The sequence below is a fragment of the Barbatula barbatula genome (assembly GCF_947034865.1).
Source record: "Barbatula barbatula genome assembly, chromosome: 13".
Classification (NCBI taxonomy): domain Eukaryota; kingdom Metazoa; phylum Chordata; class Actinopteri; order Cypriniformes; family Nemacheilidae; genus Barbatula; species Barbatula barbatula.
The window spans coordinates 8,020,962-8,033,566 of record NC_136776.1 but is presented as its reverse complement, the minus strand read 5'-3'; the positions used below and the strand labels follow the sequence as shown (position 1 = coordinate 8,033,566).

At 42.1% G+C, this 12,605-nt stretch overlaps 1 protein-coding gene across 4 annotated transcripts in view; it reads left to right on the top strand.

Moving 5' to 3' along the window:
• Positions 1 to 7,973, top strand: part of LOC306903201 (phosphofurin acidic cluster sorting protein 2) — a 40,615-nt gene extending 32,642 nt beyond the window's left edge. For 2 of the 4 annotated variants that reach the window (XM_079472199.1, XM_079472198.1), the window contains exons 19-25: positions 1,599 to 1,631; positions 2,794 to 2,836; positions 3,594 to 3,636; positions 3,726 to 3,840; positions 3,991 to 4,199; positions 4,270 to 4,383; positions 5,773 to 7,953. In XM_079472199.1, the coding sequence (XP_079328325.1) occupies positions 1,599 to 1,631; positions 2,794 to 2,836; positions 3,594 to 3,636; positions 3,726 to 3,840; positions 3,991 to 4,199; positions 4,270 to 4,383; positions 5,773 to 5,888 (673 nt within the window). In that variant the 3' untranslated portion in view covers positions 5,889 to 7,953. Of the gene's footprint in view, positions 1 to 1,598; positions 1,632 to 2,793; positions 2,837 to 3,593; positions 3,637 to 3,725; positions 3,841 to 3,990; positions 4,200 to 4,269; positions 4,384 to 5,772 lie in introns of all 4 variants that reach the window. The other 2 variants (XM_079472201.1, XM_079472200.1) reach the window with 1 other exon arrangement.
• The last annotated feature ends 4,632 nt before the right edge of the window (positions 7,974 to 12,605 follow it).

Here is a 12,605-nt window from a genome sequence, read left to right as displayed (position 1 = left end):
TTTTCACTGGGTTTATCGGGTAGACATCCTCTGTGTTCGGGGATTAATTAATCTAGAAATTCTGAATTACTTTTCCTTGACATTATCAGAGAGATATCACATGAGCTGTGGTCCCACTTTCATTACATCCATTATTCTGGTTGAAATATGCCTTTGGTGAGGTGCTGCTGATAATGCCCTTTGTATGGTTCCAAATCAATGCTACACATCGTCAGTTGTGCACCTCAGCCTCATTGTCCCTTTATCACAAGACAACCTCAGCCAAGGGAGGCCCGCCGCAGGTTGATCAGAGCTGTGTGAGTGTTTCAATATTATATTGAGAATTGTGCCATCCCTACTGTGCTCCAAAGATCCCTCCCAAATTCCACAGCTGAACAGAAGGTGAGCTCATCCACTGGAAGTTTAACATGATCATGTTTATTAGAGGTTGTTGGATTAAAGTTAAATGAGTTTACTTTATTTCCAGTAAACATGCACATAAAGTGAAAAATGATGATGTAATATTAGGCCCATGTATAAGTCATAGCAATGATAGCCCAGACCACCCTTCTGGATAATGTGCAAGAGGCTACATATAAATGCTAAAAAAGGGACCCAGTACAGACCCCTGGAGGATGTCATGTCTTAATGGGATAATCTAAAATCTATTAGTACCACAATTGACAAACTGTGAATGTTCTGAGAGATTTTCACCAATGTAAACTCAATCCACCTGTGCAGTCTGTTCAGCTGAACAGTGTGACAAGGTATTTAATGCAGCACAGTAGTCCATTGGAACTAAGATGCCACAAGCCCTAGAATTATTCCTCATTAGTAATGAGGAGGTCAATCATAACCCTCAGTAAAGCTGTTTTCCTGACTAAAAAGGTCAAAATTTTAATTTATAGTTTGTAACAAATCTCATATTTCATTTCAGTTATTTAAAAATATTTTGTCATCTTATCAGTCTGCTGCTAAATCTGCAAAGGCTTCTTATTTTTCTGACTTAATACCATTTAAAATGCCAATCCACTCCTAAAGTGCTTTTTTCAACTATTAACTCTGTTAGCAATCTTACTGAAAACACTCTGGCTGGTGCTTCTGATGCTCTGTGTGAAAGCTTCTCGAGACACTTCATCGATAAAATCTCAAATTTGAGACCCAAAGTAAACTCTCTCTATACTGTACCTTCTCCGTTCTCTCTGCATCCTGTTTCTTGTTTCAAAGACATCATTGGTAATATCAATCCTCTTTTTGCCCTCATGACACCATACATCCTAAATTCTTCAAATGAATCTTTGACATTGTTGGGCCAGGCCTGATGTCTTTTGTTAATAAGTGTCTTTCAACTGGCTCCGTTCATGCTTCTCTTAAAGTACCCACTGTCACTCCACTTCTCAAGAAGCCTTCACTAGACCCCTCTATTCTGAACAACTCTTGAACTCTATTCTCTTTAACTAATAACTTACTACACTATTCCTGGAAAAACAGGGTTATTTACAGCTACCATTTTCATTAATGTCACTTAGTCAAAGCACAAAATCTGATTTGTTTATTATTTCTTCATTGAGATTGAAACAGTAACTGTTTCTTCTTTTTTTGTTGTTTTTGCCTTCAAGGAAGAGAAGTTTATATTTTGATTTTTACATCAGGTATTGAACTGTGTGTGTGTGTGTTGGGGTGAAGTGAATGTTAAACACACTCATATTATCTGTATGTTGTAAACCTCACACGCAAACCAGTCAGTCTGTCAATTACTCTCTGTGTCTTCTCATAATTCACTCTTGCTGTGTCTTTATCTGACATAACATAACATTAGCTTTGTCTTTGTTTAACAGGTTTGACTTGATAACTGAATCTGTATAACTTATTGTTGCGAAGTTGTCAGACAAAGATGTTTATGGAAAAGTAATATCACATCATTACAGATTTTCACTACATGATTAATCTAACCAAAAGTATTGACAATAACTATAGTCTTGGGGTATATGTGAGTCAAAATAATATCTCTATAGGAGTCATAGGAGTGTAATGTTACCAAAACCGTATCAATAATCAAAGTTATTCATATCAGCCAATATTATTGGCAGTACAGCGGTCTATTGTGATGGCCCTGGTATCATAAATTAATCTTATAGTTGACAATACCCAGAATCCACCCTACTTAAATGTATGGTCAGGAGCTGCCACTGCCAAGCACATCTGTACATCTAAATCTCTTCTCCTAAAAAATACCCCATCCAATGTTTATGCAAGCAGTTTATTACCACTTATATTTGTATGGTCAGACCAGCACTTTCTAGCGGTTGTAAAACTTTTGTAAAAAACGTTTGATCAAGTGTGTTGCTCATTCATACAGTACGTAATGTGTGACCTTTATACACAGGCCCTTATCCACTGTTTTTACGAAATAAACTGCTTCAACATTTGTTCAATAAGTCAACTTACAGTGCATTCTGCATATACTTTTTATTACCACGTGTGTTCTGTGGGATCAAACCAGTTATTCTTTCACAGCTAATGCAAGATTCTGTCGGTCAAAAGACACATGCAATGTAGACCAGACTGTATTATCAATAGTCCGCAGTCTGGACAGGTTTTCACAGAGTTTTGACTATGAGTACGTATGACATTGAGTCCTGTGGCCGTACACTGCCCCTGACAGGTGGGGATGTAAGAAGCAATCCCATCAGTCCTAGCATGAGTCCTCAAACTCACTGAAGGAATGATATCCTCATACATCTCATACACCATCTGTTTTACATCACACGTGCCACATGACAACTGTGCTGATGTCATCTTTTTCTTTCACAGTCCTGATGAAGACTCGTGTCAGAAGTTTGTGCCCTTCATTGGGGTAAGAAACTCTTTCTGTTCAGGAAGAAATACTGCAGAATACGTTCATATTCACTTAAGCATATTCAACGTATATGCGTCTTCAACATAGACATTATAGTATAGTTATAACCAGGACAGCAAACACAGAGAAAATTCAATTGTTTTCAATAAATGACCAGGTTCTTCATTTGCATGGAGACGAACGGCCAAACCGCATAAAACTGCGATTAAATACCCATGTGTGTGTGGACAGGGCCTAAGCAGAAAACAAGCTATTAACCAGGCTTTATATAGGGCGAGACGGGACACAGCTGATGTTAATGAGGCATGATGAGTTTGGGCAAAGCATTATGGGAATGTAGTCCAGGTTGAACGTGTTTATGTAGGTTTAATGTCCTGCAGTTTAAATGCAATTCCTGGATTCAATTCCTTTAAATTGAGGTGAGATCTGGACTCTTTTTACAGCACGGCATGAAACTAAATGATCTCATTCCAGGCTTCCAAACTCTAATGTTCATCAATCCTGTTACCAAAAAAGGTTCAGCAGCCACTCGTACTAGCTACGCCATATTTAGCCATTACACATTCAAGCAAAATCTGCTCATCGTGTACATTCTGCATAAAGAGTAGAAGGTCGAGAGTGCATAGAATGAAGCATAAATATCTCAAGTTTTCTTTCTGTCGTGTATGTAAATGTACATGTATGTAAAGCTGTTTTTCGACAATGAAACAATGAAATTGTAAAAAGCGCGTGTGTTTGATGTGTCTTTCTGCAGCTGGTGAAAGTGGGGATTGTCGAGCACAGTTTATCTACATCTGGTAAGATTGATGTTTACAAATACAGATGAGAGAGATGAAGTACAGCACACAGACACAGATGAGAGCGGTGACTGTGTTTTCTGCTGCAGTGGACTCTGATGATGTAATGGTGGGCGGTGTGAATGTTCTCTCCTCACCTCCTGCCCAGACGGGGAAAGACATGACCTCCACTCCTCCATCATCTCCCTCTGTCTCTGGAGCAGGGTAACACTCAGACAAACTCATTTCTTTTCACAGAAACTACATTGCGAAAACGCCTCATCCACGTGCTGTTGCTGGTGCAATGTGGCAGGATGTATTTTAGGACCCTAATGTGCATTTACTGCATACTGCACAACATGTGTATGTGTGTAGTTCTCCAGGCAGCGGCGGTGAGGTGATGGGTCTTCAGGTGGACTACTGGACACTTCAGGCATCAGAGAAGAAAAAAGAAGGGGACAGGAGAAACACACTAAAGAGTAACTTCCGCTCACTGCAGGTGTCCAGAATCCCCAGCGGTGGAGAGCCGATACCTCCACCTGGCATGGCCATGACCGTCGTCACGAAGGAGAAAAACAAGAAAGGTAACACGAATTCATTACAGGGAGTTGTTCGATTTTTGCTTCCTCACTTATGACTTCTTTCTGCTCTCAGTGATTTTCCTCAGCAAGAAGCCAAAAGAGAAGGATGTGGATTCAAAAAGTCAGGTGATCGATGCCATCAGCCGTCTCATCTGCACCGCCAAGCACCAGCACACCATGCTCAAGGGTAAACGAACACTGTCAAACAGACACATGTGAATTCCAGAACCAGCAGTCAATTCAGTGTTGTGGCAGGAGGGACAGGTGCCTGGTGTGCGGACGACCGCGGACCCTCCTGATGATGAACATTACATCATGCACACGGGGGGCACGCGGATGGCTTGACTATACTTTTGCCTTTAGGGTTGGAGCTAGAGGTCAACCAATATAGGCTCTTCTATGGCATAAGCCGATATTTAGGAAGGCCCATTTTTCATAAACTGAACTCAAAGATCTAAGACTTTTCTTCATAAACACTTTACAGTCTTTAATGATAAATTCTCAATTAAATACAAAAAATTTGTATCTCCTCATTGCTCTGCCTCTCTGAAACATGTAGATTTATTACAAATCTCATCGCTCTGAAAAGCGAGGTGTGCTGTGATTGGCCAGTGTGAAGCATGTGACAGAGATTTAACGCCTCTTACTATATTTGGAACATCAGGTTCTTCTTCAATTGTACTGACAGGTACACCCACCTTACATGCTTTTACATTTGGGCGGTCTTAGTCAAATCATACCACGAACTGACATGCATTAGAACACACCAAAGACACAGAACAACATTAAGACTTTATTTTTTGCCACATGGGGGTCTTTGAAACTTTGGTTTAAACATGTAAAACGTACCAAGCACAAGCTTTCTCTGCAATTCAGATTTCTATCATACACTTACCATATTCAGAGTGGTCTCGCTGCTGTCAGAGCAGAAATGAAAACCACTGCTCTCCATATGTTTATCTCCCCCAAGGCATACAGACGCCTCCTTGGGGACGCTCTGGCCTGTGTGATGGTGTCCATCATTGCTGGTTATAGGCCAGATCCTGTCCAGGGGTCAGACAAGAAGGTTTAGAGGTCTGGCTGTGGGTCATAGCCCCGACCCTGAAAAAGATGGTTGTTCCTCTGAGAGGTTTGCCAAAGAGAGGAGCTTATGCGAGGAACATAAGCTTCAAGAACCAGTTCAGGCACAACCCTCAAGACCCTCATTTAGCACAGTGTCTCTGCTATCAGGTAAATGCATTGTTGTTCAGGATATGGGTGGCAATCTCTACCTGAAGTGCACACTTGTGCTCGCCCGCTACAGAGGTGAAAACTTGTGAATTTGCAAAACAAAGACGCATTGTTTTGATGCGTGATTTGTTGGAAAGTCCCAAGTGCGAGAGCCACCAAGGGAACACCAGGCTTTAAAGACATTGTCCTGAGGTGGCACTTGTAACCGGGGAGATACAAACACCTGTCTCTGCCACATTCGTTCATCTATAACAGTTGTTGTAATAATAAATGATGCACTGGATACATTTTCACAAAACAAGACATTATATATCAGTTTGATCCTGTTGTTTTTGTTCCTCCGCAGTGTCCATTGATGGTGTGGAGTGGCATGACGTGAAGTTTTTCCAGCTAGCGGCTCAGTGGCCGACACACGTCAAGCATTTTCCAGTGGGAATCTTTGGCTACAGCAAACCAATGTGAGACCTCGGATCACAGACGAGGAGTGAAACAGAGTGATTTTCCTGTGGAAATGGGGGATTTGGAAGCTTGCGTCAGAAATAATGTCACTCGTTGCGAAAGACACAGTGACATGTGGTTATTTGACAGTGTTGCAGTAGGAACTGCGCAGCAGCTTCAGTTGCACTTTTTTCTGAGATATAGTTTTTTATTATTTCTGTGAAATGTCCTGTTTTAGTTATTGTTCTATGTACAATATTAGTGGACGGTGGAACATTGATGAGTTTGTGTGTGGTGCGGGATTCTGCTAATGCACATGTGGAAGAAGTTCAGTTCATGTTGCTGAATGTCTCTTATTTGGAATATAGTTGAGCAAATAGACTTGGGTTTACACGCTTTGCTTATACTGTAGTGTCATTACATGGATGAACTGTAACCGCTTTTAGGGATGAAACTAGGGATGCACCGATGTATCGGCCACCGATATTGGATTCATTTAACACTATCGGCATATCGGCAATAGCATGAAAAAGGCCGATACAGATGGTTTCTTAATGAACTGCATAGAGGAATAATCCAACGTTTTTTCTCAGAACAAAATTATTAAATCTTTATCGAAGTTTTTTTAAAGAAATGTTCTATGTTAAGTCAAATATGAGTTAATGTTGTTAATCAAATATGTGGATAGCAAAAATCACCTTTGACTAGTGTCATGTTGTCGTATTGTTTCTTTATCTTAACTTGTGCCTCTCTTAAAATGTTAAATGGATCCAATTCATGTTCAGTAAAATGTATTTAATGCAGAAAAAACTAGCTAGTATTGTAAAGTACTATGCAATTGACCAATACCGGATTAGACGATAGTTGTTTGTTCAAATCTGTGTCTGTGTCCGACAAAAACAATCCTATCGGTGCATCCCTAGAAGAAACACACATGAACAACAGCTTGTGTGGGTACAATCTAAGGGGAGATCTGAGTAATTTATGCTTTTAAAGACCCTTTAAACACTCTCAATTCCTTGTTGTGGGGCTGTGAGCAGTACTTTCCATATATACAACTTAACCATGACTGATCTTATACGACTGTTGTTTGGAGTGTGTTTCTTTTCTATAGGTTTATCATTGTTACCCCACAATGATGGTAAGTCTTAACATTCCATGTATCCATTTCTCAATCAAACTAAATTATGTTTATTTGAAAATGTAAACATGCAGAAAGGTTTGTGTGAGGGGATACAATATACAGTTCCATATCATTCTGTGTATGGAAAGTCCCCACGAAGTAAAAAAATCAAACCAGTGAGGGTGTGTTTGTTGGAAACGGGGTCCAGTCACTGCCAGCTATCAACGGCTCATAACACTTCTTTGTGAGTTCTCTCTAAAAATCCCTTTACACAGATCACCTGTATGTAAATAGGCCTACTAAGAAACGATAAAGCAGCTTTCCATACGCTCTCCTTTATGAGCGTCTTCGGTATTTGTGTGTAGTGTTCCGTTTAAGGCAAGAGGAAATGACGTCCTCGCCCAGTAGATAGTTATTTAATGTCCTCCGCAAAGCAGATGTGTTACTCTGGTTGTATTGATTTAGTTTTTGCGGTAGGCTGCTATAGTGTTGGCCCTATGGTTTATCTTGATTTGGGAAATGGGAATAGCCTTCTTTTAAAATCTTCTTTCATTTGAAAAGTGAAGAGACCACTGATATTTTAACTCCTGTTGGAAATGCAGACCTTTGCACAAAGTTATTTTTGATGTTTGACGGTATATGAAGCACTGAGGTAAAGCTTTTCTCCTGTTCTCTGTCTATAAATGCATACTGCCGTTTCATATCCTTTCTACTGCTTTCAATCACACACAGATACTAAAAGAATTGCCACCATGGCTGTGTTGTGGTTTTTTTAACATTTACTATTTCTCTCTTTTTAAAGGAGTTGATCTCTTTTAAAGACAATTTGATTTTTGTTTTGGAATTGAGATTTTCAGATTTGTAAATAAGACTACATTGAACCAGCGTGTTAATTATTTGTGTGCAGAAATACTTTCTTTTCAGTATTTGATCAAATTTATTGAAAGATGGTTCAAATAAATGACGAATAAAAATATTTTGTTGTTGTTGTTTTCACTAAACATTGTAAGGGCCTTGTGTTAATGTCTGTTCGCTTTTCAGGTATACACACCTTAAGATCAAAACTACGAATTCTATAAGAGTTGAAGGTTTTGATTTTGATATGGAAACATGCTTATCATGCAATAGGGTAATAAACAGCATCAGTAATAAACTGGCACAAACTCTGTAAGAGGGCAGAACAGATCAAGTTATTGTGTAGAGTAGACCTCACGAAGGCAGAACATCAAGTGCACATTTCATGTGGGATTACTAGATTTTTAGCATGAAGCTACTTTATGGTGCCAGGTTAAATTCATCGACATTTACTTTCTTCATTGAGTGTCATTACAGTACTAAAATAGCAAGTCAGCTTTAACAAACTAAGTGTAATGAAAAGTCCCCATGCCATGGCTCACATTTTACGTGGCTTGTAAGAATGAAAATCCTTTGATGTCCAAGAGAACACATAAAATCAAATCCAGTTGCCTCATTTCTGAACTGCTCCTGGTGTTTGTTGGCACCGTGTGGAGGACAGAAGAAAACGTTATTACTATATTTAAGTGTTTTAAGTGTATGACTTAAATGCCACAAAATGAAGCACACACAACACTGCTGGTGTCCTTGAAAAAGTGCAAAAGAAATGGGGTGGCAGGGGGCCATCAGATATACCTCAAATTAATTAAATCTCATCTTATGTCCACAAAGACATCAGAGCCATTGGTAAATCGCCTGGAGCGCTCTGAAAAGATCTCTGAAAATCTCATTTTCAAACGGTAAGGCTTCGACCTTGGCAGACAAATCACTCTGGTCCTTACCTTAATAAGTAGAATTGGCATAAACCAACAGTTCTAAAAGACCATTGACTGCCATTAACAGTAGGAAAAACATTTTAGTCATTTATTGGTTCTGTTGAACACAAAACAAGATATTGGAGGAATGTAGGAAATCAAATAGTTGAGGGACTGCCATTGTAATTTTTCAAAAAATTATTTCGAAATTTCTCTGTGATCAACCGAACAAAGAAATGTATACATGTCTGGAACAACTAGAGGGTCAGTAATTCATGACTGAATTTTCATTTTTGGGTGGAGTATCCTATCAAGTATCGTATTGACTTTAAAGTTCTTTTAATCACCCTACCTACCTTACAGAGCTTCTATCACACTACAACCCATCACGCTCTCTAAGATCTCAAAACTCAGGACTTTTGATAATACCTAGAATAACTAAATCCACTAAAGGGGGGGGGTCGAGCTTTCTCCCTTAAATTGCTCTCCTGAAATCAAAGTACATCCCTATGAATGAATGCAGCCTCTTCATGTACTGAATCCTCTATTAAAGCACATATGACATATTAGTCAGTGAGATGGTCTCTGTGTGATCGAAACATGTGTCATGAATGACTATATTAATGAATGAGTGAGGTACACCACTTGCGGAGATGGAAAGAAACTCTGGCTTTACCAAATAAAAGCTGCTCCTGACCAGTTGAGGTTCACAGAGTAAGTTACTATGGTTACTGACTCTGAGTATAAGTGACCTCTCTTTTAGAAACTGGCTTGAGTTACTCCGATATCTCAGGTTTGACAAACCTCACATTCTGAACTCATTTCAGGGTTAATATACTCAGAGTTTCTACTAAACGGGCCACAGGTCCTCCCGGCCGAGTCTGGTTCTCCTGAGGTTTTTCTCCATTTATTTATCATCAGAGTTTGGGTTCCTCGCTCCCTGGCCCTTTTCCAGGTGCACCGACAGCGTTGGATAAAGGCCTGGACAGAGGGAACCGCAGCTTCGACGGCCTGGGTGACCAGAATAGGTGCGGTGACAAACCTGTTCTTGAGTTCATCAAACGCCCCCTGAGTCACCGATGACCACTCAAACCTGTTCCTAGTGGAGGTCAATGCAGAGAGAGGAGCCACCACCTGTCCGAAGTTCCTGATGAATCGCCGATCAAACTTGGTGAAACCCAGGAACTGTTGAACCCTTTTGCGGGAGACCGGTGTCGGCCAGTCAGAGACGGCCCTTACCTTCGCAGGATCCATGCAAACTCCCTCATCCGAGATGATGTGACCCAAGGACGAAACTGACCGGGCATGGAACTTGCATTTCTCAACCTTGACGTGAAGCTGGTTCTCAAGCAGCCGTTGGAGCATTTGTTTGACATGATGGACATGCATCTGGAGGGAAGAAGAAAATATAAGAATGTCATCCAGATACACAAAGGCGAACCTGTCGATCATGTCACGAAGAACATAGTTAACAAGTGCTTGGAAGACAGCCGGAGCATTAGACAACCCAAAGAGAAGAACTAAATACTCAAAATGCCCCGTAGGAGTGTTAAAGGCCGTCTTCCTTTCGTCCCCCTCTCTTATCCGGACTAGATGGCAAGCATTGCGAAGGTCCAACTTTGTGAAGAACTTCGCCCCCTGCAGGAGTTCAAAGGCCGAAGACATAAGCGGTAAAGGATACCGATTCTTAACCGTTATGTCGTTCAGACCTCGATAGTCAATGCAGGGGCGAAGTGAACTATCCTTCTTCACAAAGAACCCTGCAATGGCCGGAGATGAGGAGGGACGAATGATACCGGCTGCAAGAGACTCGCTCAGGTATTTCTCCATGGCCCCCTATTCAGGAGCTGACAGGGAGAAAAGCCGTCCGCGAGGTGGAGAAGAGCCAGGGAGAAGATCTATGGCACAGTCATAGGGTCGGTGTGGAGGAAGAGAAGAGGCCCGGGACTTGCTGCAGACAGCTCTCAAATCGTGATATTTGACAGGAACCCGGGACAGATCAACCTTTTCCTCCTGAAAAGGAGGAAGGGAAGAGAGGGGGAACAAGCAGAAACAAGACAATGGGCATGTCAATATAAACTCCATCCAGACAAAGAGCCGGTGGACCAGTTAATGGATGGATTATGGAGGGAGAGCCAGGGATGACCAAAAACTATGGGTGCTTCAGGAGACTTAAATGAAAAACTCCATTTCCTCCCTATGGCTACCTGATGTGACCACACTCAAGGGAGCGGTGAGAGAGTCTATGGTCTGCAGTACTCTGCCATCCAGAGCACGGACAGTGATGGGTGGGTGAAACTGCCGAATGGGAAGACCACTTTTACAGGCCCAGGTTTCATCCACAAAATTGCCCTCTGCCCCTGAGTCCAACAGCGCAGACTCATTAAAAGAAGAGCCGCTAAAACTGAGTGTCACCGGAAGAAGAGTCCGAGAGCAGCTGGTGGGGGAGACTGAAGTACCGCTCGCCAGGACCTCCCTAACTACCGGCGAGCGTTGGCTTTTAGCGGGCAAGCCGAAGTCTGATGACCTTGGCCGCCACAATAGAGACACAGTCCTTCATTTAACTGGCGAAGCTTCTCCTTGGCCGGAAGGCGCAGTCTGCCTAGCTGCATGGGCTCCGAGAAATCAGGGGCATCGGTGGAAGCCGCCGCAGGGGACTTGAGAAATGGAAATGTGAGTAGAGGTCTGGTAGCAGTCTTAACCCGGCGCCGTAGCTCCATCCTGGCGTCCAGCCGAATAGCCAGGGCTATGAGATCATCTAACAGCCCCGGAGGATCACAAGCATAAATCTTGTCTTTAATGTCATTGGCCAACCCCTCGAGAAAACGTGCTGAGAGTGCCTCGAGATTCCATTGACTGGTAGCCGCCAGAGTGCGAAACTTAATGGCGTAGTCCGTTACGGATCGGTTACCCTGCCGGAGAGCTGCTAGACGTCTGGAGGCTTCTTTACAGAACACGGAGCAATCAAACACCTTTATCATTTCCTCCTTGACGTCCTCAAAGTTAAGCTGAACACCGGACTGGGCTGCCCACCATGCCGCACCCCAATCACGGGCACGACCGGATAAGAGTGAAATGACAAACGCCACCCTAGCTCTCTGTGAAGCGTATGTGGTCGGTTAAAGACAAAAAACAACCTTGCATTGAATAATAAAGGCTCTGCAAAGGGTAGGCTCACCATCAAATGGAGGAGGGTTGTTGATGCAAGGTTCATGAACTCGCTCAGAGCTGGCAGAGACTCAGAGAGTTGGAAATGCTCCAATCGGGTCGTAAGATCAGCTACCTGTGCGGACAACGTCTCGAGAGTCTGCTGGGTAGCAACTAAGCCTTCTTGGTGATGGCCCAACAAGACCCCATTGCCTCTCCAGCACTGAACGAAAAGGGGATGAATCCGCTGAATACATAGCTGGCTGTTGCGTTCTGTCGGGTACAGAAGGTAAGGACTCAAAAGCAGATTCAAAATAATGGTTTAATCGGATAATAATAATAATAATAATGAGCAGGAACAAAATAATACTAAACAGATCAGAGCTTCAGATAGTCCAAGGGCTAGGCAGAGACAGGGTCAGACAGGCGGTAGGTCGGTCGAGGTGCGAACAGTGTCCGAGTGGGTAATCCAAAGGGTAAACAACAGGCGAGGGTCAGTTGAGGTACAAACAGAGTCCAGAGGGAGAAGGCAAACACGTAATCCTAAACAGTAGATCAGTCCAAAGTAATCCACAATACACACGAATACTGGAACTGGAAGCAAGCACGGTTAGCAAATAATCCAACAAGGCAGGGTGGCTAGGGTGATGTAGTAAATACAACGCAACAGCAACGAAGGAGAGAAACAGAGAGGAATATAAA